The following is a 24,912-nucleotide window of genomic DNA, read 5'->3' on the forward strand; positions in this document are numbered from 1 at the left end:
CACCAAGCATACATTGAAAGCCTAGCTAATATTTATACATCAGAAATTAACTCTTAAAGGGCATGTTCTTCAAAATAAGTGCTTGTAATGCTTAAGCAAAATTTAGTGTTGATCCCAACACACTAACCTACACTTAAAATAACTCCAGTAATGTATTGATTTTTGTTCATTCTGATCATACTTGTTCAGTTAGCGGCAGTAAACGCACCATAAAGCTGACTGATACCTGTCAGGATTAAAGAAGAAGAAGAACTTCCGGGGCGGGCTTTAATTTTGATTGACAGGTCGCCGAGACAATCGTCGCACTCTTCCGTTGGCTCGTAGTAACAGGGCGAAAATGGCGTAGAGCTGAGGGTGTGCGGAGAAAGGGACAAGGGGACCTTCTCCCCCCCGGCTTGTACGTAGGGGAGAAAAGGGGGCCCGGAGGTTTTCGGTTTGTTCTTCTCGAAATGTGTCCTCGCCCGACGCGGCCAATTCTCCCCGGAATAAACCCGGCAGACGTCCAGTTTGGGAGACCTAAATGTGTCCCCGTAGAGGAAGAAACCCCCCTGGCTTTTGTTTATCATTACGAGCAGCTGCAGCTCGAACCACAGCGGAAATACCTCTGCATCATTTCGGACCAACGCTCACACCAAGGTCAGTGCTTCTCACTCATCTCAATCATGCCAGAGCCGTGAAGCAGCGTTGACACACTTACACACTCTTACATTAAATATGCATTTGGCTGTTGCAGTGGTTTTAAACTCAAAGATCTGTATCTACCGGACCAGACAACTCTCTCCCATAGCTGGACGTCAGAGCACTTCGATGGCCTTTTAACAATAATCCATGTTTTTTACGTTCTTTATACGTTTAGGATTTGTCCAAATTAAAGCTGAACAATGAGTCGATAGATCGATTAGTCGACAGGTAATGTATCTGCAACAATTGTGATAATTTGTATAGAAGTTATTCAAGTCCTTTTTTAAGCAGAAATATCAAACATTCCCTAGTTTTGGCTTCTTCGATGTGGATATTTGCTGTTTTCTCTGTTTTATATCACTGTAAACTTATTAACTTTGTTTTTTTTGATTGTTGGATTAAACAAGACATTTGAAGATGTCAAATTGTAACAGGCATATTTACATATTATATTGACATCATTAATATAGTCTTGTCTTTCAGCCGTTCCACTTTTGAAGAGACAAATTCAAACTAAACTGTTCAATAATATAGAAATTATGTGTGAATTGTTATTCTAGGATGGGTTTTCCAGTCAATGCAGTTTTAAAAGCTCCGACTGGAGGAGCATCTCCCTTCAAATCAGCCCCAGCACCATCGACAGATCACCTCCACGGCCACCCAGACCTGCGGAGGTAAAGGATGAAGAGTCATTGTGAAGATGACCTCTTTTGGGCTTTTGGGACACGGATGCCCTCCTTCCTGCTGTTGCTGGGACATTGGCCCTCTCTCTCCTCCACAGTCCCCCGTCCTGTTTCTGCAGCATGATCGTCAGTCAGGACATCTGCCAAGATTGTGGTCTGACTTCCATCACTCTGACTACGTCTACATGTAGCCCTCTGAGGCTGCATGTAAATGTAGTCACTGATGCTTCCTGAATATGTAAAAAAAGAAAAGAAAATCCTCACACGTTATTTAATTAGATCAAAGCAGTTTGATAATGAACAAACTGCTCCCATTTCCTGGGAAGAAAGCAAAGACACATGATACTGTAGCAAAGATCAAGGCCTGTGATTAAATTAGACTCATAGGGTGTATTTTTCTGTTTTTTGCACTACCTCATCACCATAACAAGTCCAACAGGAGTGAAAGGGAGGGTGATCAGTACAAGTAACGTAATGGTTGTCAAGCGCCACAGCAGTCTTATAAATCATTCCTGGATGAATTTGGTTTTAGAGGGTTAAAAAGTGACTTTGTTGACCGGTGAATAGGAAAAGAACGAGCAGCCCAGAAGCACATGATGCACATTTACTTTCAGTTCAGCCATTTTGATGAAAATGTTGACTCACTCAAACTGTGGTCCCCTATGCATCTGTTCTATAGGAAGCTCACAAGATAGTATTTTTACTCCATGCTCTAATTTTTGCATTTTTTTGTGCTCTCTTTTGTCAAGTCTGCAGGTTTATTCACATATTGCAGGTAGAGACAAACTCGGAAATATTCCTCGTGATTTAATCCTTGAGATCCCTAGAATTTGGCAACCTGGAGTATTTAAAGTTAATCTTTTATTACAAAAGTCTAGTCCAATTTTATGCTTCATTAGTCTTTCCCCTGCTCTTATTTGTTGACGTTTTGTAACCATATAAGAGACGTATAAACAGGACATTCTTAACACGTTGCAGGTAGAGACAGAATTTGATTCCTTTTGTGCCATGAACCGCGAGACAAAATAATCCCAGAAAAAGTGAATCTGGCTCGCCCAGTTGATCAGACATCATGCTTCGTCTCTACCTGCTGTCTCTATGTGTCAGTAAGCTCTCACCTGAAGGAAACCCTGGTCTCATTTGTTCATTTTTATATGATTTATATATATATATATTTAAAAAAAAATCACATTTATCGGGATTTGTGCAATATTTGATCTTAACTGTCATGTTGTTGACCAAACTGTATATTGTATAAACAAGTGACAAGTTGTTTGAAAGCAACAAAATCACCAATGTCTTCCATTAAGATATGTATAGACTCATGTGCATTAGCTTATTTAGCGGGACTGTGGTGCCAACCTTATAGTAGCCATGCATGACCAGTAGTGATGCTTGCTTCATGAAGTGAAATCGATTTCTAGACTAAGCTGGAGCTCAAAACTGAGGAAACCATTTCAGAAAAATTAAAGGGTGTTAGATTGACGGACTATACCTTTTTAAATACACCACATTTAGATACAGCTTCGCCCTAAAATCTTAGAATAATGCAAGATCTCCTTTTTATTCCATGTTTCGGGTGTAGAATACGTTGCATGGTGAAAATACAATTAAAGTATGACACAATCAGGGTATGCAGTTAATAAGTATTGATTCAAGTAGTTATATATAGGCGTATACACTCAATATAAGTAAGTGCTTTCTAACAGAACTGCTGTACACTCTTAGGATTCTTATTTGGAAAAATAAATTGTATTCATGCGCTCTCAAGCATTAGGTAGTTATTATGCAACGGCCAAAAAGCTCCCAAATAACGAGTCCCGGATGTGACAATGATAGAAACGTTATATTAAGAGTAGTACTTTAATCTTAGATTTGGATATAATTGCTAGGGATCCGATGTAGTATTTTAGTCCTAGAATTAAGATCTCACCATGACATTGTATTGTACATAATACCTCATAGTTTTGGGATTCAGAGCGATATATTTTAATCCATAAAATTGTATTTGATTAGAGTTTTAGAAGCAATAACTTACAATAATGCATGAGTTTAGTGCCAGGGTGTACGTGTTAAAAGGAGTCTGTAATGTCATGTGGAAAGGATTCCCCCCTCTCTTTTTATGCCTTCTGTAGCTATCTATTAGTCACTTTTTTTGGGAGTCATATATAATATTTGGCTTTAGAATACAGTATCACCCATGAAGGTTTGGGATACTTCCTGCAGAACAAGGTGTACATGAGGACAGCTGTAGCATCGTGGTATTACAGACAAATTCAACAAAACACTTATATTTTTCACAAACTAATTTCCCTGCCTTGTATTCTTTGAACACCAAACCAATAATCTAACCCAATCGGTACATGAGAGATGCTTTAAATTTCAATTCCAAATGACATTTCACAAAAAACCCACCTCTTCTGTTTAGAAATACAGACTTTCAGTAACTCTGTGGCTGCAAAGGACTTACTGAACGAATGAACTTGACACTTTTGAAAAGCACTTTCTCTCTATGTACTGACTTGCACCGTCATCATCACCATCCTGTCTTGAATACTGTGTTCTAAAAACCCTGTAATGCTCTTTGTGGGGATTTATAATCACAATTTATAAGCAAGTAGGCATCTAGCAACATGAATATATGGGTTTAAAAAATATGCATGACTTAGCAGAATAATGAATGATTTGTATTGCATGCAATAATCCAACTTTGTAATGTGAATGAGTGTAATTAGGCTATTGAAATGTTCATATCAGATGTTCTGTGACAAGGTGACAACTTGGGGACGGTTGTTTGACACAACAGCAAGCATGTTGAAGGAGCTTTGATCATCAGTTGTGGTTTTTACAGACTAAACTGCACCAAAAAAAAGAAGTAACGGAGAGCAGTTTTCAGTGTTTATGCTCTCACTCTGTTGTGCCAAACATGACCATGGCAATACAGCCACAGTGCAGCTGAAAAACACCATTCAACCTTTGTTCCCATGAGAAAAATAAATGGCAAAAGCTTTGGTAAAATGACATTACTTTGTTGATCAACTTTTCCACTGAGGAGGTGGACTGTGTAGAAACTATGCACTCCAGAGGGAGGAAATTGGCATGCTTATTACGTGTGAGCCTCTTGTCTGGTTTTGTATTAACTTAAAAAAAAAAAAGAATCTGTATCAGAAATTCAGCAATAAAATGCAGCATGGTGCCAACTGGATGGTTGTGTGTTGATGTGTACTTTTGTTTTGAGTGCTGTTACAGAATGAATGACATAATGAATATAATCACCTTTGCAGTAGAGCTAAAGTCTATTGCCCCTCTAAAACCCCTGTGAGACTGTTAAGCTTGTTACATGCCAGAAAAAATTATTAAATGAAAAATAGAGTGACTACATTGTTTCTCAACACTAGGGGTCACAAATATATAAAATTTGCTCTGAGAGTGGTTCTTACTTACAGGAATAGCTCAACATTTTGAGAAATGCGCTTATTCAGTTTCTGTCTGAGAGTTGGTGAAGATGAGAAGATCATTACCACTGTCATATGGGCCTGGAGGCAATTAGCCTAGCTTAGCATAGCCACCTGCTAGCATGGCTAAAAATACAAACATTGTCAGCACTCTCTCACAGGTCTCACAGGAAGTTGGAAAGATTTAAGAGGTCTTAAAAGTTTGACAGTTGTAGACAATAAGTGGAAAATTAGCCAGAAATCCTTGGTTTTGTTTCAACTGTTATATATATTTTATATTGATAGATGGACCCAGACAGGAGGAGTGCGTTTTTACTGCACCACAATATCCACAATGCATCTGCTGAGATTGATCAAAACTAATAAATAAGACCGAGACAGCAATGCCGCATCACCAAACAATGTTTAATGGAAACACAAAACAAAAAAACAACAAATTACAACACAAGCTGGTCTACAAGAGGCCAGGACCAGGTACAGTCTAGATTGCTTGTGCACACTACTTGTCCAATACACTGGCAACACTCCTGTCGGCCAGTCTGCTCTTAATGTGTGCCATCTGATCCAACTGTGCTTCAAACTGCTGTCTCACCTGCAGTGGACAAACAATTTCAGTCAAAGGGTTTTTGGTTTTTTTGCCCAAAGCATCAATCATTCCTGCCTGGAATTTCTTTACACAGTAGTCCTTTTGTCACACTCGAACTTTTGAACACATAGGAAAACATCTAAATGTACACATTCAAAGGGATTTGCTGGAATGCTGATTTGCCACTCAACCAAAAGGCTTCTTCAGTGCAGCTGAGGCTTGTAGCCTACGGTGATACTCGGGCGTCACGCTGACTGGCTGAAACTTAATTAACAGCTTGTACTCCTCAGTGGGGCAAAATTACTCGTATAAAAATGATTTAATTAGCCGAATAAAAATGGCCAGATCATACCAAGTAAATTAACCTCTCATAGAACAAGTAAGTGCTTGTCATATGTCACTTCCTTACTGATAGTACTCAGATTATGACATTATTAAGTGAGTAAAAGAATGAAATGAAGCACTGCAGTTGTATATGCAGGTATTATTCCTCATCCTCAGAATAAAAACAACATTAGGCTCCATTGCCACTCACCTCATTCATGCTTTCTCTGAAGGACTTCAGATCGAATGTAAGTGTGGATGCTTTCACCATTGAGCTGCTGTTGAGGATGTAACTGCAGAGAAAAATTGGAGAAGGGAGGTTTCAAGGACCAAGTGATGTAGCCTAAAATCTTTTCACACTAACACTATCCACAGAATGACAAAGAATCGGTCACTAATGTATTTTTAAAACATGTGAAACTGGCTGCGTTTCATCTCTAACCTGAGCTTTAAAAAAGCCATTCATACGATGGACAAAGCTCATGAGGCACTTGTTTATGTTGGCCTCTCCACACAACAGTAAACCTGTACACAAGAAGTCAATATGCTTGTGTACTCACAGAGGCAGCAGAGCTTACCAACTGATGTTTGCTTTGTAGAGGAGGAAGATAGAGCGAGCCATGGCCAAACGTGCCGGGGCTGAGTGGATAACTCTCCCCACAGCAGAGCGGCAGCCGCGACACTTTAGAGAGCTGTAGATGCTGAGAGGAAACAACAGCGATAAAAACAAATAGGACACCGAGAGAAACCTTTCAGTCATGACTGTAGAGCAACACATTCCTTAATCACAGTCGATAACCTGTAGGTGACGGTGGAGGATAGAGCTTTAATGTGTGACTAATGCAAACACAACCACAGTCTATGTGTCATGCTCGAGGGCTCATTGAAAGAACTGTATGTTAAACAGAAAACTGTTTAAAATGCAAGAATTTAGATCATAATTTCAATATTTTAATCCTAAATCTGACTTTATTGTATGTATGTTATAGATGTGTGTGTCACCAGAGGAGTGAAAACAACAAAGCTCCTAAGATGTGCATCTTAATCACAAGTAAGTGTAAGGACTTTACAAAGACTGAAAGAATAGTATGATTTTTATACATTATTAAACCTTACCATTACTAATTATTACCCACAGGATAAAGTTTTGCGAAGTTGTCTACTGTAACTGTGCTTTTAACAAATTTCCTCTACACGAGCACAACATTTTATCCAGTTGAATAAATGCTAAGGCATATTTGTAGCTCTCCAAAAGCCAAAACACCATTATTTTTGTTTTTTTCCACTCACCAATTAGCCATTTCCCCTTTACGTCCTGATTCTATTGCATCACCGATGACCACGTCACTGGTTACTCCTGAAGGGAGACAAGCAGCAAGGTATGTATTAATATGATATTGGGATGGGGAGCGTACAGTAGCCCTGCAAGACACAAATTAAACAACATGCTAGGAAACAAATGGTAAATACAAAATGACACTTCACTAAACAAATGCAATAGGTTTCACATTACATAATAAAACAAGATCATAAAAATATTATAATAACTATGATACCCCACCGTTAATGCGGTGACCATAAACTCAACCCGCCCATCGCTCGTCAAGCAACAACAGGTCAATTTACCAACATGAGCTGACTCCGATCCAAACAACTCTTCTATTATTGTCTGAGTCAACAGTAATCGGTGAGAGATGAAGTGAACTTACTTAGACACATGATAGAGTCCATGCATTTAATCTCCCCACAGACGCCGAGGGAGTCCCCCAAAACAGTGTTGCATTGCTGACAGTGGAGAGTCGTCCGCTGTTGGTGTTCCTCCTTCGCTGCCATCTTTACGCCGCCGGTACGTTGGATTAAGACGCTGTTGTCAAATTCCATGTTTCTGAAGTTTCACGGGGCCTAGCTAGCTAGTTGTCCCGCTTGTGAATTTGAAGTCGCGATCAGAAAGCAGTCGCTCTTCCTCCGGTTTGACTTCGGCGCGCTGTGACGTTAGCTTGCTTCTCGGTGTAACACTGCCACCATCTGGAGTAATGGGAGAAAGGCCGATATAATGCCAAAGAACATTCGTTGTAAACATTTAACATAATGAAACAAGTGAGTGTTAAATAAGCTTGTGCTAAAGTAATGAATGTTTTACTCATTTTAAGCGATGACATTCAAGCGAAAACGTAACCGACAGAGAATCAACGGCTCATATTTTACGTTGACAATGGGCAGATCGCTAAAAAGGCACCTTCGCTCTGATTGGCTGCGAGGCACATCCGCTCACACACAGGAGCCAATCAAACGGCTCCCGCTGCTGTGTTTTGAATCGGAGTAGCTTTAACCGTCCGGCGCCGCCACTGCTCACAGTGCAAGAGAATCTAAACGTGTGTATGCCTATTTCCTCTCTCACCAAACGGAATAAACTATCACACCAACATGGATTTTGACTCCATGAAATATGCGGAGTTGCGAAGCCTCGCTAAGGAGCTCGGGCTCAAGGCGAACATGAAGGTAAACTTAGCAATAACTTACTTGGAGGTTATTCTGAACGGTAGCTTGATGAGGTTTGTGTTACGCTAGCTAACGGTTACTGTAAGCTAACGTTTACGTTTACGTGTAACTGGGCGTGTGACAAGCTAACATTTTTTGATTCAAAAACAGGCCGATAAACTCCTGAAAGCGATCAAGCAGCACTATCAACAAGAAAAGAACAAGGAGGAGGAAGAGCAGGTAATTTAAACTTGGTCAATGCTGATATTTCATTGCAAAATCAGCCTTAAACCATGCCCTCTTTGTTAATATCTCATCTGTACATACTGGTGTATTATTGTGGTGTTTTCCAGGGACAAGAGAAGGATGTCACTGCTGTTCAAGAGGACGCAAATGCCTCACAAGACGGTGCTCATGAAAATAAAGATGCATCTTGCAAGGAAGAAGTTTCCAGCCCCACTGTGTTTGTGAACACACGTCGAGGCAAAAGAAACGGTACCAAGAGAAAGATCTCTGATGTTGCAACAGTGATTGAGTGTGATGCCAAGTTACCTCCAAGTGCTGCAGAGGTATTACACATCATAACATACTCAACACCTAAATACCACACGAACAGAACTACAATTAAATAGCATGTAATAAACACTTGTGAAGAAAAGTCTAAGCTTGCATCACATCCCAGCACTGTGTGTGTGTGTGTGTGTGTGTGTGTGTGTGTGTGTGTGTGTGTGTGTCCACCACCCCTCATTGGTACAAATATGCAAAGTATTCATTGCATTCAGCAGGATTAAAGACTTAAACAACTGTTGTTCCTTAAAGGGTGACACTGAAGTGGCTGCAGCCATTGAAGCCTGTGGTGCTAAGAAGAGAAAAGTGTCCTCTGCCAAGGATTCTGACAAAACTGAAACGGAGCCCCAGGCCACTGGCAGTGAGCAGCAGCCTGACATTAAGGATGTAGCAGCTGTGCATGGTGATGCAGGTCAGTAATATGGTTTGAAGAAAGCAAACTTGTAACTGTTAGTTTCTTCCGCTTTCATTAGCCTGTTCCTTCTGGAGCCTAATGTGTCACCACTATCTTAAACATGAAGTTATGATCACATACTAATCCTTATTTTTACATACATTCTTGTGCCCAGAAAAAGCACCAAAAGTGTCCAAACCTGGTAAAATCCCACGCTACCAAAATCTCCAGCAGAAGAACAGGCCGTTGTTGAAGCCTGTCACTCCCAGTAAGTTCTTTGCTTTTTCTCCTCCTTTTGAACCAAAAAATCAATGACTGCATAACAGTGAAGAAGTGGTTTTCCACTACAACTCTCAAAATATCTTTTTTAAATGATGTCTCTTTTCTAGACTTCAAAAAACTCCACGAAGCACATTTTAACAAGATGGAGTCGATTGACTCCTATGTCCAGCGAAAGAACAAGCAGGTGGAGACTTACAGAAGTTCAGTTAAAGAGCTGAAGGTACTCAAAAGCTGCTAAACAGTCTTGGCTGTCTTTATTCTGTAAGTGAACTTGATTGATTGTTATATTCCATTTTATTTTTTAGAAGCCTTCAGACAAAACTACGCTGCAGCCAGTTGATGGAAAAACGCAAGTGGTAAGTATCATTTTGCAGCCATAACTGTTCAGACACTACAGCTTAGCAGTATATTAACTACAACCAGAGTGCAGTGAAGGTGATTACCTGTATGCATATATTTTACAGAGGGCAAATCTGAGTCGTGCTTCCATGTTCAGCCCTGTCCCGTTAAATAAGAGAGCAGCTGAGGACAAACGCAGACACACTTCGGCCAGTAAAGCTCCTCCAAATAAACCTGCTGGGAAGGAAGCTGCTGCGTTCAGACCGTCCGTCCTTTCCACTCGCAGGATCAATGTTCGGTGAGCTGAGACAGCAATTAATAAAATACAATACAACATACATGTTTGCATAAGATACTGCCCTAAGTATACACCTCTTTCCACTTTAACATTAGTCTTTTTGTTGATTACTGTCTGAAAAGCCCATTAAACCTCCTTTGATTCAATGTTATAAACAATATAACATGAAATCTTCCATGTAAATACTTCTTATAGGTGCTGTGTATGTAGTATTCAATGCAATACTTTAACAACCAAGTGCGTTTGTATGCAGGTTCTCAGAAGCCACTCACGACAATGAGCATAAGAGGTCCGTGCTGAAGACGCCGGCACGCATGTCTCCCTGTGTCACCTCAAGCACCCCACAAAAGCCGACTGCTGATGGAGGAAAGCCCAACAATGTCAAGACTTCAACTTTCTCTGCCACAAAAACTCCAGGTACCTTTACATCCTTGGGAAAAATATTTGAATTTGCTTACATGTATAAAGTGAGTGATTATTTTTGTTCCTCCTGAATTACAAAGGACCGTTTGTTTTCACTGGCAACACAAGTACTTCAACAACCCCCGGAACACAAAAGAAGTCAAACTTTGATCTGAAGGCGAGTCTGTCTCGTCCCCTCACCTACAAACCTCATACAGGTACAAAACCACTTTGTAATTTCTCTGCTTCACTGAAATATAGTATCAGTAGACGGACAAATATGTTATGTTTTTTTTTCTTTTAATAGGTAAACTGAAGGCGTTTGCAGGGGCCAAAGAAAACACGTCAGTAAACAAATCGCTGATCTCAAACTCGCATCAGAAAAATTTCAAACAGCACCAAGTCCAGACAAGGTACATCTAAAATCCAAGCACACACTGGCTGATGTTGATTCGTCTCCCATAACAATTTACTCTCACAACATCGGCCTCTTATGGATGTTTCTGTATCTTTTTTATTTTAGGGGGGACAGGAGAGAAAAACACATGGAAGACCGGAAGCAGAAGAAAGAGAGTATGCTTGGGGCGAGAAGAGGCCTTGTCATGATGTAAAAATGTCGTGCTTGTTTGTAGACGTTTGTACAGCCCGTTTGTTCCAGTGTAAATATTTTGTCATCTGCAGCTGACGCATTCATCTCTGCAGTCTCCTTTTTCTTACTGTTAGAAAAGTAGGCAAGTTCACATTTTCTGCTTCTAGCCAACAGTTTGTGCAGCATTTTTAGATTTGACTCATGCAATAGATTAACCACCATATAACTCCTAATGATGAATTTGTGTATTTTGATGTGTAGAGAATCAATGTCCTGTTTTTCTGCATTTGAAACTGGTAATTTTGTTCTTAAAAGGCTGATGTGCTTGCTGTTTTACTTTTTTTGGGTGAAGACCGATAAAAAGACATTTATACAAAAGATCTCCTTGTCTGAATTCTCTAGTTTTAAATTGAAATTGCCATTGCAAAAGTGTTGGGTCTTAACATTTGTGTGCAATCACGATTTGATGATGAAATCTGTCCCACAAACAAATTCAAAATATTTTTATTGTGAATTAAGATCTGGTTGGTTGACATTCTACTGGGGGAAGACATGTCATATACAGGACTGATTACAGAATAAACTTGATTTTTGTTGTGAAAGAGCAGCAAGGCGGTCTCAGTTAATCTCTTGTCATAGATGTCATCAGCTACAATTGTGTAAGAAATGGTTCACTGTCAGTGAAGTATCAGTAGATGTACTAGAATCCAGATATACAGTATGTTAGAAGCGTTACCAAGAATGATGGATGGGGCGTAATTGATGGTCCACCACAAGCAGGTGGAAGTTACAGTATAACAGCTGTTCTTCAATAACAGTTCATCTGCGGTATTTTAGAAGTTACTCTCAAACTTCAGGATTCCTCTTGTACACCTCATAGGCAAACTCCTCAGTGTGTGCATAATCTTTGCAGACGCCAATGTAATCAATCTCCAGCTGGAACGGACCGTCTGCTTTATCTCCCAAGGTGAATCCAATGGTGTTTATCTGTAGATACAAAAAGATACACATATAAAGTGAACAAAATGTATTAGAAAGTACAGTGACACCTTTTTAAATATCTTTGGGCAATGATGCAAATGCACTGAACAGTGTAGCGTTGCTTTTTATTTATGTATTTAATGCCATGTCAGTGTGAATTACCTTGTCCAGCCAGAGAGGATGCTGATCGTCTTGTATCCTCCCACGATGTGTTAGGAAGAACTTGGAGAAAGGTATCTGAAAATGAGACAAAAACCCATCGAATATTAAGCAGCTAGTCCTAAAAGTAAAAGTTCAAATTCTGTGATGTTTCTTCTGGTGTATCAGCATCATGGCACTTCTCAGCAAACCTTCATGACAGACTTTTTTTGTAAGGGATTACTTTTTGCTCACCTTGACATCTTGCCAGTAGGGTCCTCCCCTGGTGTACAGGAAATAATTGTATATGTCATCTTTCTGGTGAGAGAAGTATGTTTCTGTTGCAATGTTGATCATCCATGGACGGCCATCGCCACGCACACGCAAATGCAGGGTGTTGAAACTGGACCAATCATAATGCTTTTTTCTATCAAATGAAGCCTAGAAGAGACAAAACGTTTGGGGGTTAACTTTTAGTGCAGCTGTAGAAGTCATCTAACTGCCTAACTGACCTTGGATGTTGACAGGTTTTCATTCCAATACAAACTTACACCAATAAACCACAGACGAGGAAGAGGAACTAGTCTGTAAATATAGCTGGTGTATTGTGTATTTGGAATGAATACCAATATCAGTTAGTATACAAAGTGGCTGCTGGTCGGGCTGGGAAACACGCAACAGAAAAGCTCCACAATTATCGATACATGTTTAAGTATCTGTTTAGTAGTAGAAAAGTCCCTGTTAAGTTGTCTTGAGTGTTTCAGAAATCATTCTATGAAGAGTATGAATTTGATTCCACTCACAGTAAGATGGAGAGTAAAGAGACCGAGAACAAACAAAAAACATGTATCATGATTCACAATATTTAAAAATCTTTAAAATGATAAATACTAAAATATTTCCTGGCTCTTTCTTCTTTTCTTCTTAAAAACTTATTCAACTTTATTTTTTTATTGGGCTAAAAGTAGTCAAAATTTAAATATATTGAGTAGTGAAATCAGCCTATAACAGCATCTCCCAGGTAGCTAAAACCCCCAATTTTCCAGAGAAAATACTGAGACAAACTCAGTGTCCTCAATGGCCCCTGATACGATTACAGTAGCTTCCCAACCTCATTAGAAGAGTATGATTTCACAAACTTTAGGAAGAAAAACAGCTGGGCACTAACCAGTGGTTGCTGTGAGCGCATGGTGCAGTAGCCACTGTAGCGTGTTTCTCCGTCCCTTGGAGGAGTAGAGCTCAGAGTCCCGTACACAAAACAGGTATTATTGTTTTTACCAAGCTTCAAGTAAACTTCACTCTGGCCTCCGATCTCGCGATCCGAGGACACCTTCCACTGCTCCAGGCTCTCTGGACCTCTGAACTCCCATATCAGTCGGTTCTGCTCCAACATGTGCTCAAGGATCGGCTTGCCTTCTGGACCAACCCAGCGGTCAGAAAACTCCTTTTTCAGCAGTGTGAAATGCTTCGTTATCCCCTCCAAACCCTTTGACAAGTCAAACTTAATCTTCTGCCATGGAAACTTGTCTTCTTTGGGCTGGCCAGGTCGTCTGTATTCACCCGGAGTCACAGATCGTCTGGGCACAGTGAGAGGACTGATGGAGGGCAGGAGCAGTTGCTGCTGGCGGTGGATGGAGCTCAGCAGCCTCGCTGAGGGGAGACGTGTGATCTTTGGCAGAGACATTTCAGTGGTGATGTGGACGATTCACTGCTGGGATACAACACATAGAAAAGTGGTACCATTACACTCGAGTTACAGGGTGGTAATGGATTATCAAGTTTCTTTGATTTACAAAGACACAAAATGTTAAACAAAAATCATATTCAACTGGCTTGACAGGTTGTGATCAACGTGTACTTTTTACATTATTATTTGGTTTCAGGAAACACACTTCAGACTAGTGCGGAAACTATTAGCCCATCTTCATATGTCGTCTATTGCGCAAACCAGTTTCCCCACTGGTGACAAATAAAATGATCGATGTATCTATTTTCTGAAAAACTGATGACACTGTAAATCTATTCCAGGTGTGTTACTTAATAAATTATTAAATTCAGATATAAAGAAATACCAACCATTTGCAGGTCTGAGCTTCACACATGGCAAAGATTTGTTTCACTTTAGTAACTAATTCAGAAGAATAGAGCTGTTTTTATGTCATAATTTTGACACCTCTATTGGGTAAATGAATTATACAGTTATGGGATAACAACAGTGAAAACAGTCGTTAGTTACAGCCATGTTTAGGACATTTAAATACATAACAGCTAGCTAACGTTACTTGACACATTCTTCTGATCAAACGCTAGAGTTAATTTGATAATAAATACACCGTTAGCATAATCTGTTCCTACTTACTCTGACCATGTTGTACCAGAAGGGGACGGATGGATATTTCACCAACTTCGGTTGTTTTAGTTTGACTAATTTAGACCATCAAGCATCTCTTTAAAACGCTGTTATGGATTAGCTAAAACATTTAGAAACTGGTCGTGTAACTACACTCATTTACAAATCCAAGGTTGTCCGGATGCACACGGGAGACCCAACGGAAGAACTTGGGCTGCGTTCAGCACACGTTCATATAGAAGTGTAGCATAGAGAAGCGAGTCAAACCAGAGACGGTTTAGAAACACATAAAATAACCGATTTACAACAGTAAAAGGCTGAATTATCGTGGACCTTGAATGCAGCTCGAGTGCACCAAAGATTCCTGTCCTGACTGACGCACTCACTATCAATATGTAGTTCTGCTCTCAGCTAACTGTCAATGTCCTCGCTTGCTGGTCCATGTTTTTCTTTATTTAAACTCCATTAATACATTTATATATTAAGCACACGCATAAATATGATTTTTGTTTCACTGACTGACATAAAATCCAGCGGTAACTATGGCACCAATACAAGCGCGCATGCTCAGTACTGCCTTTGTGTGCCTGACTGCAGAGCCAACTAGCTAGGTAGCAGCAACGGCTAGCCTCAAACATTTAGACGACACTGAGGTAGCTAGCAGGTTAGCCGCGCAGCTAATCATGGTGAATGTAAAGAAGCGGAAAGGTCGGGTCGTGATTGACTCTGACTCAGAAGACAGTGCTAGCGACGATAATTTAGATCAGGTAGGTGCGCATTTTCAGATTTTGTTACAAGGGATCGCTTATTAGGTTGTCAACAGTTTGAGGTGCGGCTAATATATGCTAACTGATTGCGCTGTGTTTGGCCTCGCTAGAACAAGCTGAGAGTGGGCCCATCTTATTTACAACCCTTGCTTCCTTTCTCAGTAAACACGACATTCCCACAGTCAAATAAACTGTTTTTCCTCTCTTGTTTCTGTGAGGCGTTCAGGACCGAGGAAAGTGTTTGATGTTTTACGGAAAGCAGCGTCGTAGCAGCAGCTAAGTTAAGCTAACGTTAAGGTTACATTCCGAGAGATGCACTCAACGCTAGCAATCATGCAGTATTATGTTGCCACCAAAATGCCGCGCCATTGGCCTTTTGCTGGTTTCGAGTGAACGCTGCTCGACTACCACCGTGCACGGCCGGGGAATTTGATTGTTAGCTTTTAGGCTAAACAAGAACAGGACATGTTTGCACAGAATGAAGCCGTAGTCGAGTCGCACTTGATTTAGCTAGAAGAACCTTATCTCCTGAATGACGTCATGGGCGCAGAGCTAAAGTTCTATTTCGGTGTTGTTGTCAAACAAGCGCTGACAAGCTGACCGAGGAGCTCCCCGGTCTAATGTCTGTGTACAGTTCTACTGCTTCAATAACTTTGATCACCATTAAAACCCCCATGTACATTACCTGACAGTACACTACCAAGTAGTTGGTGTTCAGAGACAGGCCAGACACAGGTAGTGAAAAACATATCACCAGCGGAGTAGAGAGGAGTTCAGTAAGGCTTGTTTAAACTTGGTTGTTCAAATCATCAGTACTTTTGTGTGTGTGTAAGACCTGGTCAGTGCTCTACAATTGTGTTGGGATCCAACAATGTCTCTCCCAGTGTTGATTCCGACACCTCAACGCTGTCTACAGAGTATCAGTCTGATAACAGTGCTTGTTTTTTCCCCCAAATTTCAAATCATTTTTTGTAAGTTAACATGAGGCCAGGGATTTCTGCAGTGCTAAAAACAGAGTCTACAGCCCAATGTGATTTATGACAGGAACACTGAATTCTACAATGACACAAACAAAGAAAATGTGGATTGGTGACATCAGTATCTGTGCCGATGTGCCGACACAGTGCACTGGATCGGTGCATCCCTATTCTGAGCCTATCTCTATGGATTTTCAGCAGAATAGGAGTTCAGCTATGTGCATGTACATTTTCCGGGCTTTGTTATTTAGCTTCACATTCTTGCTTTCATGTATGATCTTCAGATGTATTCAGACCCAATCAAGAAGTAGTATCTTTAATCAAAGTTCTGCATAAATGCAGTTGAGACAAATTGCTGCTCACACCTGACCGCTTGTGACGGGATTTTGTTTCCTTGCTCACATGTTATTTTACCTGTGGGAAACTGAACGCTGCTGAACAAAAATACACATTTGCTTGTGCCCACTAGGTTAGTCAGTAACCAGCAGTGTATATATGCAGCCATATGAACCTCACTTCTGAATGTGGCCTGAAAAATTGGATCCCAATGCATCCTGCATGCTTCTTGGGTTTATTTACACACCTGGGGTTGGAACATCCAAGACACATTTTATTTCCAAGTATGAGCAGGGCTATACTTGCAGGAGGCATTTTTCCACTTGGTGTGATTTATGATGTTCTCATTTTCAGGAGCTCTTGTCTTTGGCGAAGAGGAAAAGGGTTGATTCGGGTGAGCAGGAAGAGCCGGTTAACAAACCTGCAGCTTCTACAGACTCTGAGACATCGGATAGTGATGATGAAGTACGCCAGTCCTAGTATTTTCTCTAAATTACTTCACTTTTCAGTTTAGTACATAACAAAACATTGAAAATGCAGTTTAAACATGTCAGAGTTCTTATGTTTTTATCCAGCACTTTGCAATACCAGAAATACTTTCTCACCAAAAGAATAGATCACTATTCTCTGTCAGTTATATCTAGTTGATAACCAAAACTGAATTATTCACTCCTTTGTCTAGTGGACTGTGGGTGGCACCAAAGGCAAGAAGAAGGTTAAGCAAGGGAAAGGGTCTGAGAAGAAGAACGCTACAAAGAAGAAGGTTAATAAAACAACGGCGTCTGGCAGCTCAGATGGAGACAGCTCGGCTGAGAGCTCTGCACCAGAGGAGGGTACGTCTTCAGTGTTCATGGGAAATATATGCTCTACAAACAGTTTTACTTAATTTCTTCTTATTTCGTCTTAAACTTCTCCAAAGAGCCACACTGTGTAATCATTTGTCTTACACAATTGTTTCAGTAGCCATGTTGCGGTGACAGCTCGGTTTCACACAAGTTTATGTCATCTTACACAGAGTGCAAAGCAGAGTGGCAGGACACTTTCTAAAGAGTAGATTACACATATCACCTGAGTGCCATGTCCGCGGGTATTTCAGGTGGCTGGGATTAGGTGACTCACTCACTCATCCCCTTTTACCCAGCTCACACACAATGTAGTGTCTAATCTGTTGTTTGTTTATTTGTGTTACACATTTTGGAAAACCTGGAAATGTCTTTGGGAAAAGGTTCTGGAAATCTGGTCAAACTCCAGTACAAGTATCCAAGATGATTAAGATATGCTTGGCATGAAAAAAATAGCCTGCACCATAGCCTCTCTTTAATTGCTCTCTTTCATTTTGAAATAACCAAGTAAACAAACTGTAAGAAATTAATTGGCTCTGAAATATATTTAAAAAAACTAGAGAATAAGTCACATTCAATTTGTACTTGGGTTAGGTGCCATATCGTATTGGTCATGTTGAAAAAAAGCAGTTTAATCTTTATGAGACTTATGAATATTGGTGTAGACTGAGCATAATGGGGTAAAATAAAGGAGTGTAAGTTTGTCAGGCTTAATTTAGCCCATTCTCATCAGGACGTTCCTGCCCTGTAGTGTTGTGTTTGTGTCGCTGCACTCTGGATAAGAACTGAAGTCAGCTGAATGATCTCTGTTTGTGCCTATGAATTGCGCTTCATCAGGTGAGGTGTCTGATTCAGAGAGCAATAGTTCGTCCTCCAGCTCCGACTCGGACTCCTCCGAGGACGATGTGTTCAGGGACGGTTACGACGACGACTTGATGGGAGATGCGGAGGACAGAGCTCGGCTGGAGCAGATGACGGAGAAGGAGAGAGAGCAAGAGCTGTTCAACAGAATTGAGAAGCGAGAGGTGCTAAAGAGACGGTGAGTGGTGGTGATGTGAGAGAGGAGTGGCAAGAATATTGCTGTAAAACACATGAAGAGACGTGGATCAGTGGAATTTCACAAAGAGACATTTTGAAAGAATGTTAAATCTTTTGAGATTTTTCTCAAATTTCCCTCATTTCACTCTCTTGCAATAAAAAGTGAGGAAACGTTCATGCAGTCTGGCATTTTAACATTGCTGAGTGTGTCTGTTTATTTATTCAAGACTTTGTTTGTTTTGACAGTTTTGAAATTAAGAAGAAGCTGAAGACGGCAAAGAAGAAGGAGAAAGAGGAGAAGAAAAAGAAGCAGGAGGAAGAGCAAGAAAAAAGGAAGCTATCTCAGGTTCCAGACACACAAGTGGTGAGTCCGGTTTCAGTGTCATTTTAAACTATTAGACTGATATTGAATGTCACTATGATTTGCTCCTAAGAGTCATGATGGAGACATTAAAGTTTTTTGCCTCTAATGCTTCTGCACAAAACAATTTTGTCAGTATTTTGGGTGATGTCTCACAATGCCTTGATAGATTATTAGCATTGATTGTTCTTGCTTTTTCTTATTGAATCAGCATTAGCGTTAAGCTAATGTAGTGGCATCATTACACCTTTTTTAATCATGTGTTTATCTTTGTGCGTGATTGTAATGTCCACTCCTCTTCAGGTCATGTCACACAACAAGGAGAGACGATCCAAACGTGACGAAAAACTTGACAAAAAGTCCCAGGCCATGGAAGAACTCAAGGCTGAACGTGAGAAGAAGAAAAACAAAACAGGTTGGTGTGGTTTTACTTCACTGATGCGAGATTGTTGTGACAGTCGGTTCCAAAAGCTGACGTTTCATCTCTTTTGTGAGCAGCTGAGCTTCTGGCCAAACGCCAACCTTTGAAGACCAGTGAGGTTTACTCTGACGATGAGGAGGAAGAGGAGGAAGACGATGACAAGTCATCAGTCAAAAGTGATCGAAGTTCGCGTTCATCTTCTTATGATGATGACGAGTACGTTTTACTCTTCTCCTTGTGTTTTAAGCAATACATCTATCACAGGACCACACTTTCCCCTTGATTAGAAGTAACTTGACTCTTGACTGTGTTCTGCCAACAGAAAAGAAGAAACTCCACCGAAGTCTCAGCCTGTTTCACTACCGGATGAGCTCAACAGGGTCCGCCTGTCCAGACACAAGCTGGAGCGCTGGTGCCACATGCCCTTCTTTGCTAAGACTGTGACTGGCTGCTTTGTGAGGATAGGGATCGGGAACAGCAGCAGTAAACCAGTTTATAGGGTAAGCTCTTGGTAGCGTTTTTTGTAAGGTGTTTGATGTTGTACAGCAATGTCCTCCTGTATGATGGTGATAGTGAAGATCTGGATTTAGTTAAATAAGGGCTTATCGGTGAGGTCTGATTTAATTTTAACACTCCCTTGTTGGAAGGTTGCTGAAATTGTGGATGTAGTAGAGACAGCGAAGGTTTACCAACTTGGATCAACACGAACAAACAAGGGATTACAGTTAAGGTGGGTATTCATTACAGATGCTTTATACATATACATAAGTAGGTAATAAAGACCCAGTTAACGGACCTTCACTTCCAATGTGACTTTTGATTGTTTATCTTCTTCAGGCATGGCGGTGACACGCGGGTGTTCAGGCTTGAGTTTGTATCGAATCAGGAGTTTACAGAGAGCGAGTTCATGAAGTGGAAAGAGGCGGTAAGTGTGTTTGCGTCGGCTGTAACATCAATTTAAGTAGGCTGTAAAGTAAGATAGGAGAAGCTCAAGTTTTGTGTGTTGATTATTTTTTTCTCCTTTCCAGATGATGGTTGCTGGAATGCAAGTACCAACTCTTGACGAAATCACCAAAAAAGAGCAGTCCATCAAAGAAGCTCTGAACTATAAGTTCAACGACAAAGACATTGAGGATGTAAGCCTGTTTCTCTATATTTGAATTGATGAATTTCTCTGGCCTCATGCATTGTGCAGTGGAACAAAACCTTTTTTGTCTTTACTCGCTGCAGATTGTTAAAGAGAAGGACAGATTCCGAAAAGCGCCACCAAATTATGCCATGAAGAAGACGCAGTTACTCAAAGATAAGGTAAAGAAAAAGACCTTATCTTTTTGTGTCGCCTCGAGAAAATGACGATGTGATTGATGATGTGGTTAGTTCATAATGATCTTTGCATCCTTTTATATGTTCAATGTCTAGCCTGGTCACCAATTCATCCACATACATTATGAACAAATATATATAATAAACCAACGTTTAACATACACGGTGACAGCATCTGCCATAGATTCTGTGTAGCGACTCTTACTTACTCATTTGTATTTGCTTTGATTGAAGGCCATGGCAGAAGAGAGTGGAGATGGTGACAAAGTGAAAGTGATCCAGGATGAGCTGAACGAGCTGGAGGAAAGGGCAGAAGCACTTGACAGACAGAGGACCAAGAACATCTCTGCCATCAGGTACACAGTTACAGTTATAAATATTTTTAAATCTCTCTGCAGGTACTCTTTCTAATAAAACTTAGGGTTCCTTGTTTCAACTGGGCAGTTAAAATCACTGTAAACTATTCTCACTCACTCATGTTTTCTATCAGCAGTGGTACACTTCTTCCTTTCACTGGTTGAAAAAAACATTACAGGTTGCTTAAATGACAAGTTTTGTTCAAGTCCCACATTCAAATAATATAATGCAAAGAACATGGGGAAGACATATACCTGAGGATTGCTTCATGTCATATTTTTAAATGCACAGTCTTTGATAAAATTGAGTGTTTGTTTTGGCGCTGACTGTGTTTTAAGTGGGACTGTCTTGACTCTTTAACTCTTTTTCTCATCCAGCTACATCAATCAGAGGAACAGAAGCTGGAACATCGTTGAATCTGAGAAAGCTCTTGTGGTAAATGTCCTGAAACCACCTTCACACATATGCTTGTTTGACTGTAATGCTTTTTGATATTAAGGCTGTAATGATGAAACATTTGTAGGAATTGATCAATTGTAACACATTTGTTGATCATTTTACATATTGGAGCTTCTATAACTTAAAGGCAAACTATGTCTTATAGAGGATATGAACATGCAAGTGCTTGAAAATTGATTTGTTAAAAACACCTGTGTTGCATCCTCTTCACATCCTGTAGTTTCTGTTTGCACCAAAGTGGTGTGACACAAGTACAACAGAAATGATACTGAAGGAAGGGAAGGGAACGTTCCATCTTTTCAAATTGATTGTGTTTTCTGAAACCAGTAGTGTCTTTTTAAACTGGTTGCAAATGGTATATTTACTTCTCACAAACACCTTGAAATGCCGCCTCACCTCAGATGTTTTCCTTATGTGGCGGCTGTTCAGTCAGACAGTGTACAGTGTGACAGTGTTCAGTCAGACAGTGTTCAGTCGTCAGTCAGACAGTGTACAGTGTTCAGTCAGACAGTGTTCAGTCGTCAGTCAGACAGTGTTCAGTCAGACAGTGTACAGTGTGACAGTGTTCAGTCAGACAGTACACTGTGACAGTGGTTCAGTGTGACAGTGGTTCAGTGTGACAGTGTTCAGTCAGACAGTGTACAGTGTTCAGTCAGACAGTGTGACAGTGTACAGTGTGACAGTGTTCAGTCGTTAGTCAGACAGTATACAGTGTTCAGTGTGACAGTGTTCAGTCGTTAGTCAGACAGTGTACAGTGTTCAGTCAGACAGTGTTCAGTGTGACAGTGTACAGTCGTCAGTCAGACAGTGTTCAGTCAGACAGTGTTCAGTCAGACAGTGTACAGTGTGACAGTGTGACAGTGTGACAGTGTTCAGTGTGACAGTGGTCCAGTGTGACAGTGTGACAGTGTTCAGTCAGACAGTGTACAGTGTGACAGTGGTCCAGTGTGACAGTGGTTCAGTGTGACAGTGTTCAGTCAGACAGTGTACAGTGTTCAGTCAGACAGTGTGACAGTGTTCAGTCAGACAGTGTTCAGTCAGACTGTACAGTGTGACAGTGTTCAGTTTGACAGTGTTCAGTCAGATAGTGTACAGTGTGACAGTGGTTCAGTCTGACAGTGGTTCAGTCTGACAGTGTTCAGTGTGACAGTGTTCAGTGTGACAGTGTTCAGTTTGACAGTGTTCAGTCAGATAGTGTACAGTGTGACAGTGGTACAGTGTTCAGTGTGACAGTGGTTCAGTCAGACAGTGTACAGTGGTTCAGTGTGACAGTGTTCAGTCACGCTGTGGTTCACTAAAGGGCACTCGCAGCAGTGTATGTGAGGAGTTCTGTGTGTCTCACAGGAATATAAGCACCTGAAAGTTCCCATAACATTGTTCTAGCACACCGCTTAACTATGTGGTTTCAAACTGTGTGTTGCATGTATAGGGGAAAAAAAGATTTTACTGCAGTTTTTAAATCAGTCATGTTTATTTTCTCACAGGCTGAAGGACAAAATGCCAAAAACCAACAAATGGACCCTTTCACACGAAGACAGTGCAAACCCACCATGGTGTCTAATGTAAGATTTCTATAAGTATTTCACGTAAAATGTTCTATATGTACAATGTAATAACCACAGCTGAATCTAATTTTGTTAATCTGTCAACCTGCTCATTTTCTGTTCTTCAGGCCAGAGACCCGTCAGTCCACGCAGCGATTCTTGCTCACTTGAACCAGAAGTACGGCTCTGGGTCCGCAGCAGATCCTTCTGGCACAGAGAAAAACAAATTGGTAAGTAGAACAAGCACAAAGAGACACTCCCAGTACTTTCACATAAAATTCTCATAAGGTGCTCACTTCTTTCACTTGTTTGGTGAGGTGCAAACGATGCCAAAATCCTAGCAGTATGTCCTGTTGCAGCTTTTGAGTCTTTTTTTCTGATTTGATGTAAAGGGAATGCACTAATGCCAAACAGAAAAAAACATTTATCTATATTTCTATATTTTTTCCTCTGTTATATTATAGGGTCAAGCAAACCCAAAAGACAAAGATGTCCCTAAGCCAACCACTGACCTCTCAGAGGACTTGTTTAAAGTTCATGATTTTGACGTTAAGATTGACCTACAGGTTCCCAACGCAGGTGAGATGATTCTTCCAATGCACTGTTTTACTTGCTCAGCACGGATGTATATCTTAGTTGGCTGTAGAAACATGACATATTAATATTGCTCTTGTGTTCTGCAGAGGCAAAGTCTCTGTCCGTGAGCTCCAACTCGCTGCCCGTGAAGGACGGCGCCCCTCGCAGGTCCCTCAACCTGGAGGACTACAAGAAGAGGAGGGGGCTGATTTGATGTGGCCAGTCCATCATTCAGAAACCACATTGCATGTGTAATTGGCTGTGCAGGAGAGAGTATGTGTGAGTGTAAGTGTAAGTGTGAGTGTGAGTGTGAGTGTGTGTGAATGACTCCCAGAGGACGTGTGTTTGAATGTTGATACAACAGACTGTTTATCTGAACACAGAGGAAATACTGATGGAGCAAAGACAACATTTTTCTCAAAGGATCTCTCTCAGAAGAAACTTGTCCAGATATTTGTTGTTTTGTTATTTTTGCATTATCACACACAAACTCGTATATTGAGTTGTGGTTTTTTTAATGTATTTAACTTCTCTTCCCCCCTCTTTTCGATCTTCTGGAGTCCACTCTCGTTTTGTCTTCTTTTTTTTTTTTTCTGAAAGGACACAGCGCTTGTGGATTATTACTTTGAACAAGGACACTATCTTAGAAGACTTAGATTGTTGAGGCATTTTGAAATTACTGGACTGAATATCTGATGGAGCTGACCAGCCTGTCCTCACCATCAATTAATTACTGTTGTAAATCTTTTCCCTCCCTAAATGTATGATCATCTGCCGTCGCAGTCCATCCTGAATTTTAACAGCCTCGATTTTTGCGGAGTGTCGATGATCACCATCTTGGACTCGACCGTGAAGTTGGCCCTCCTTGACAAATGTAAAAAGTTCAGTACATGTCTACTGGACATTTATCACTTTTTAAGTCTTTGAAACAACCCGATTTAAGAGGAACCATTTTCTATGGCTGACCTGGTTATAAAAGTGTTTCATTTCTGTTATCTCTTGGTTGGTTGTTCATGGGATAACTCCCGTGCCCTTAAATCCCAGAGCAGATTCTATGTGTTATCGATTGTGTCCATAGTCAGTTCCTGTATTGATGTGGCATGCCATGTAAATATGCATTTTGGAGTGAGTGCGGAAAAAATAAAGAGGCACTGTTTCATAACTTCTGTGTCAATTTGTCTTTTCTAATCTAAAGGTGAAACTGGCAACGCAAGTCACCTGCTGAAGTTGTTATTTTGTCGTTTTAAGAAGAAGGAAACGTGGAATTGAATAAACGAGACTTCTACCTAATTTCTAACTCCTGTTAGTGTAATTAAGTACCTTTTGTGCATGTTTCTGTTTAGATTTATGATTTTTTTTTTCAC

The 24,912-nt window shown here is 40.6% G+C and overlaps 4 protein-coding genes and 1 long non-coding RNA gene across 7 annotated transcripts; 3 read left to right on the forward strand and 2 right to left on the reverse strand.

The window, feature by feature from the left end:
• The first annotated feature begins 344 nt into the window (after positions 1-344).
• LOC139298112 (uncharacterized) lies at positions 345-4,569 on the forward strand. Its single transcript, XR_011598493.1, has 2 exons — positions 345-636; positions 1,242-4,569. It is a non-coding gene; the product is annotated as an uncharacterized lncRNA (long non-coding RNA).
• A 693-nt stretch (positions 4,570-5,262) lies between these two features.
• Positions 5,263-7,599, reverse strand: oip5 (opa interacting protein 5). Its single transcript, XM_070921114.1, has 5 exons — positions 7,439-7,599; positions 7,020-7,086; positions 6,308-6,430; positions 5,941-6,022; positions 5,263-5,411 (listed from the first exon to the last, which is right to left on the reverse strand). The coding sequence occupies exons 1-5, from the start codon at positions 7,560-7,562 to the stop codon at positions 5,319-5,321; spliced, it is 489 nt and encodes a 162-aa protein (XP_070777215.1). The 5' UTR covers positions 7,563-7,599; the 3' UTR covers positions 5,263-5,318.
• Positions 7,600-8,148: 549 nt separating this feature from the next.
• nusap1 (nucleolar and spindle associated protein 1) lies at positions 8,149-11,685 on the forward strand. The gene is made up of 12 exons (XM_070920206.1): positions 8,149-8,228; positions 8,379-8,447; positions 8,561-8,776; positions 9,027-9,186; positions 9,344-9,436; positions 9,558-9,670; positions 9,756-9,806; positions 9,915-10,087; positions 10,341-10,504; positions 10,591-10,707; positions 10,797-10,902; positions 11,013-11,685. Exons 1-12 carry the CDS (start codon positions 8,154-8,156, stop codon positions 11,098-11,100), a joined length of 1,425 nt encoding a protein of 474 aa, XP_070776307.1. The 5' UTR covers positions 8,149-8,153; the 3' UTR covers positions 11,101-11,685.
• Positions 11,567-14,711, reverse strand: ndufaf1 (NADH:ubiquinone oxidoreductase complex assembly factor 1). Of its 2 annotated transcripts, none has more exons than XM_070920208.1 (5): positions 14,557-14,711; positions 13,366-13,905; positions 12,453-12,638; positions 12,222-12,296; positions 11,567-12,065 (listed from the first exon to the last, which is right to left on the reverse strand). In XM_070920208.1, the coding sequence occupies exons 2-5, from the start codon at positions 13,879-13,881 to the stop codon at positions 11,925-11,927; spliced, it is 918 nt and encodes a 305-aa protein (XP_070776309.1). In that variant the 5' UTR covers positions 13,882-13,905; positions 14,557-14,711; the 3' UTR covers positions 11,567-11,924. The 2 variants fall into 2 exon arrangements, with proteins under 2 accessions (XP_070776309.1, XP_070776308.1); XM_070920207.1 differs by having other exon boundaries at positions 13,366-13,908; positions 14,557-14,571.
• Positions 14,712-15,182: 471 nt separating this feature from the next.
• rtf1 (RTF1 homolog, Paf1/RNA polymerase II complex component) lies at positions 15,183-24,710 on the forward strand. Of its 2 annotated transcripts, none has more exons than XM_070920223.1 (18): positions 15,183-15,314; positions 16,982-17,092; positions 17,310-17,460; positions 18,307-18,508; positions 18,754-18,871; positions 19,172-19,283; positions 19,367-19,505; positions 19,612-19,789; positions 19,937-20,019; positions 20,127-20,214; positions 20,318-20,425; positions 20,520-20,597; positions 20,847-20,968; positions 21,347-21,404; positions 22,913-22,990; positions 23,101-23,202; positions 23,437-23,551; positions 23,656-24,710. In XM_070920223.1, exons 1-18 carry the CDS (start codon positions 15,231-15,233, stop codon positions 23,760-23,762), a joined length of 2,034 nt encoding a protein of 677 aa, XP_070776324.1. In that variant the 5' UTR covers positions 15,183-15,230; the 3' UTR covers positions 23,763-24,710. The 2 variants fall into 2 exon arrangements, with proteins under 2 accessions (XP_070776324.1, XP_070776326.1); XM_070920225.1 differs by having other exon boundaries at positions 18,754-18,868.
• Positions 24,711-24,912: the final 202 nt, after the last annotated feature.

This window comes from Enoplosus armatus, chromosome 15 (assembly GCF_043641665.1).
Source record: "Enoplosus armatus isolate fEnoArm2 chromosome 15, fEnoArm2.hap1, whole genome shotgun sequence".
NCBI classification, from domain to species: Eukaryota; Metazoa; Chordata; class Actinopteri; order Centrarchiformes; family Enoplosidae; genus Enoplosus; species Enoplosus armatus.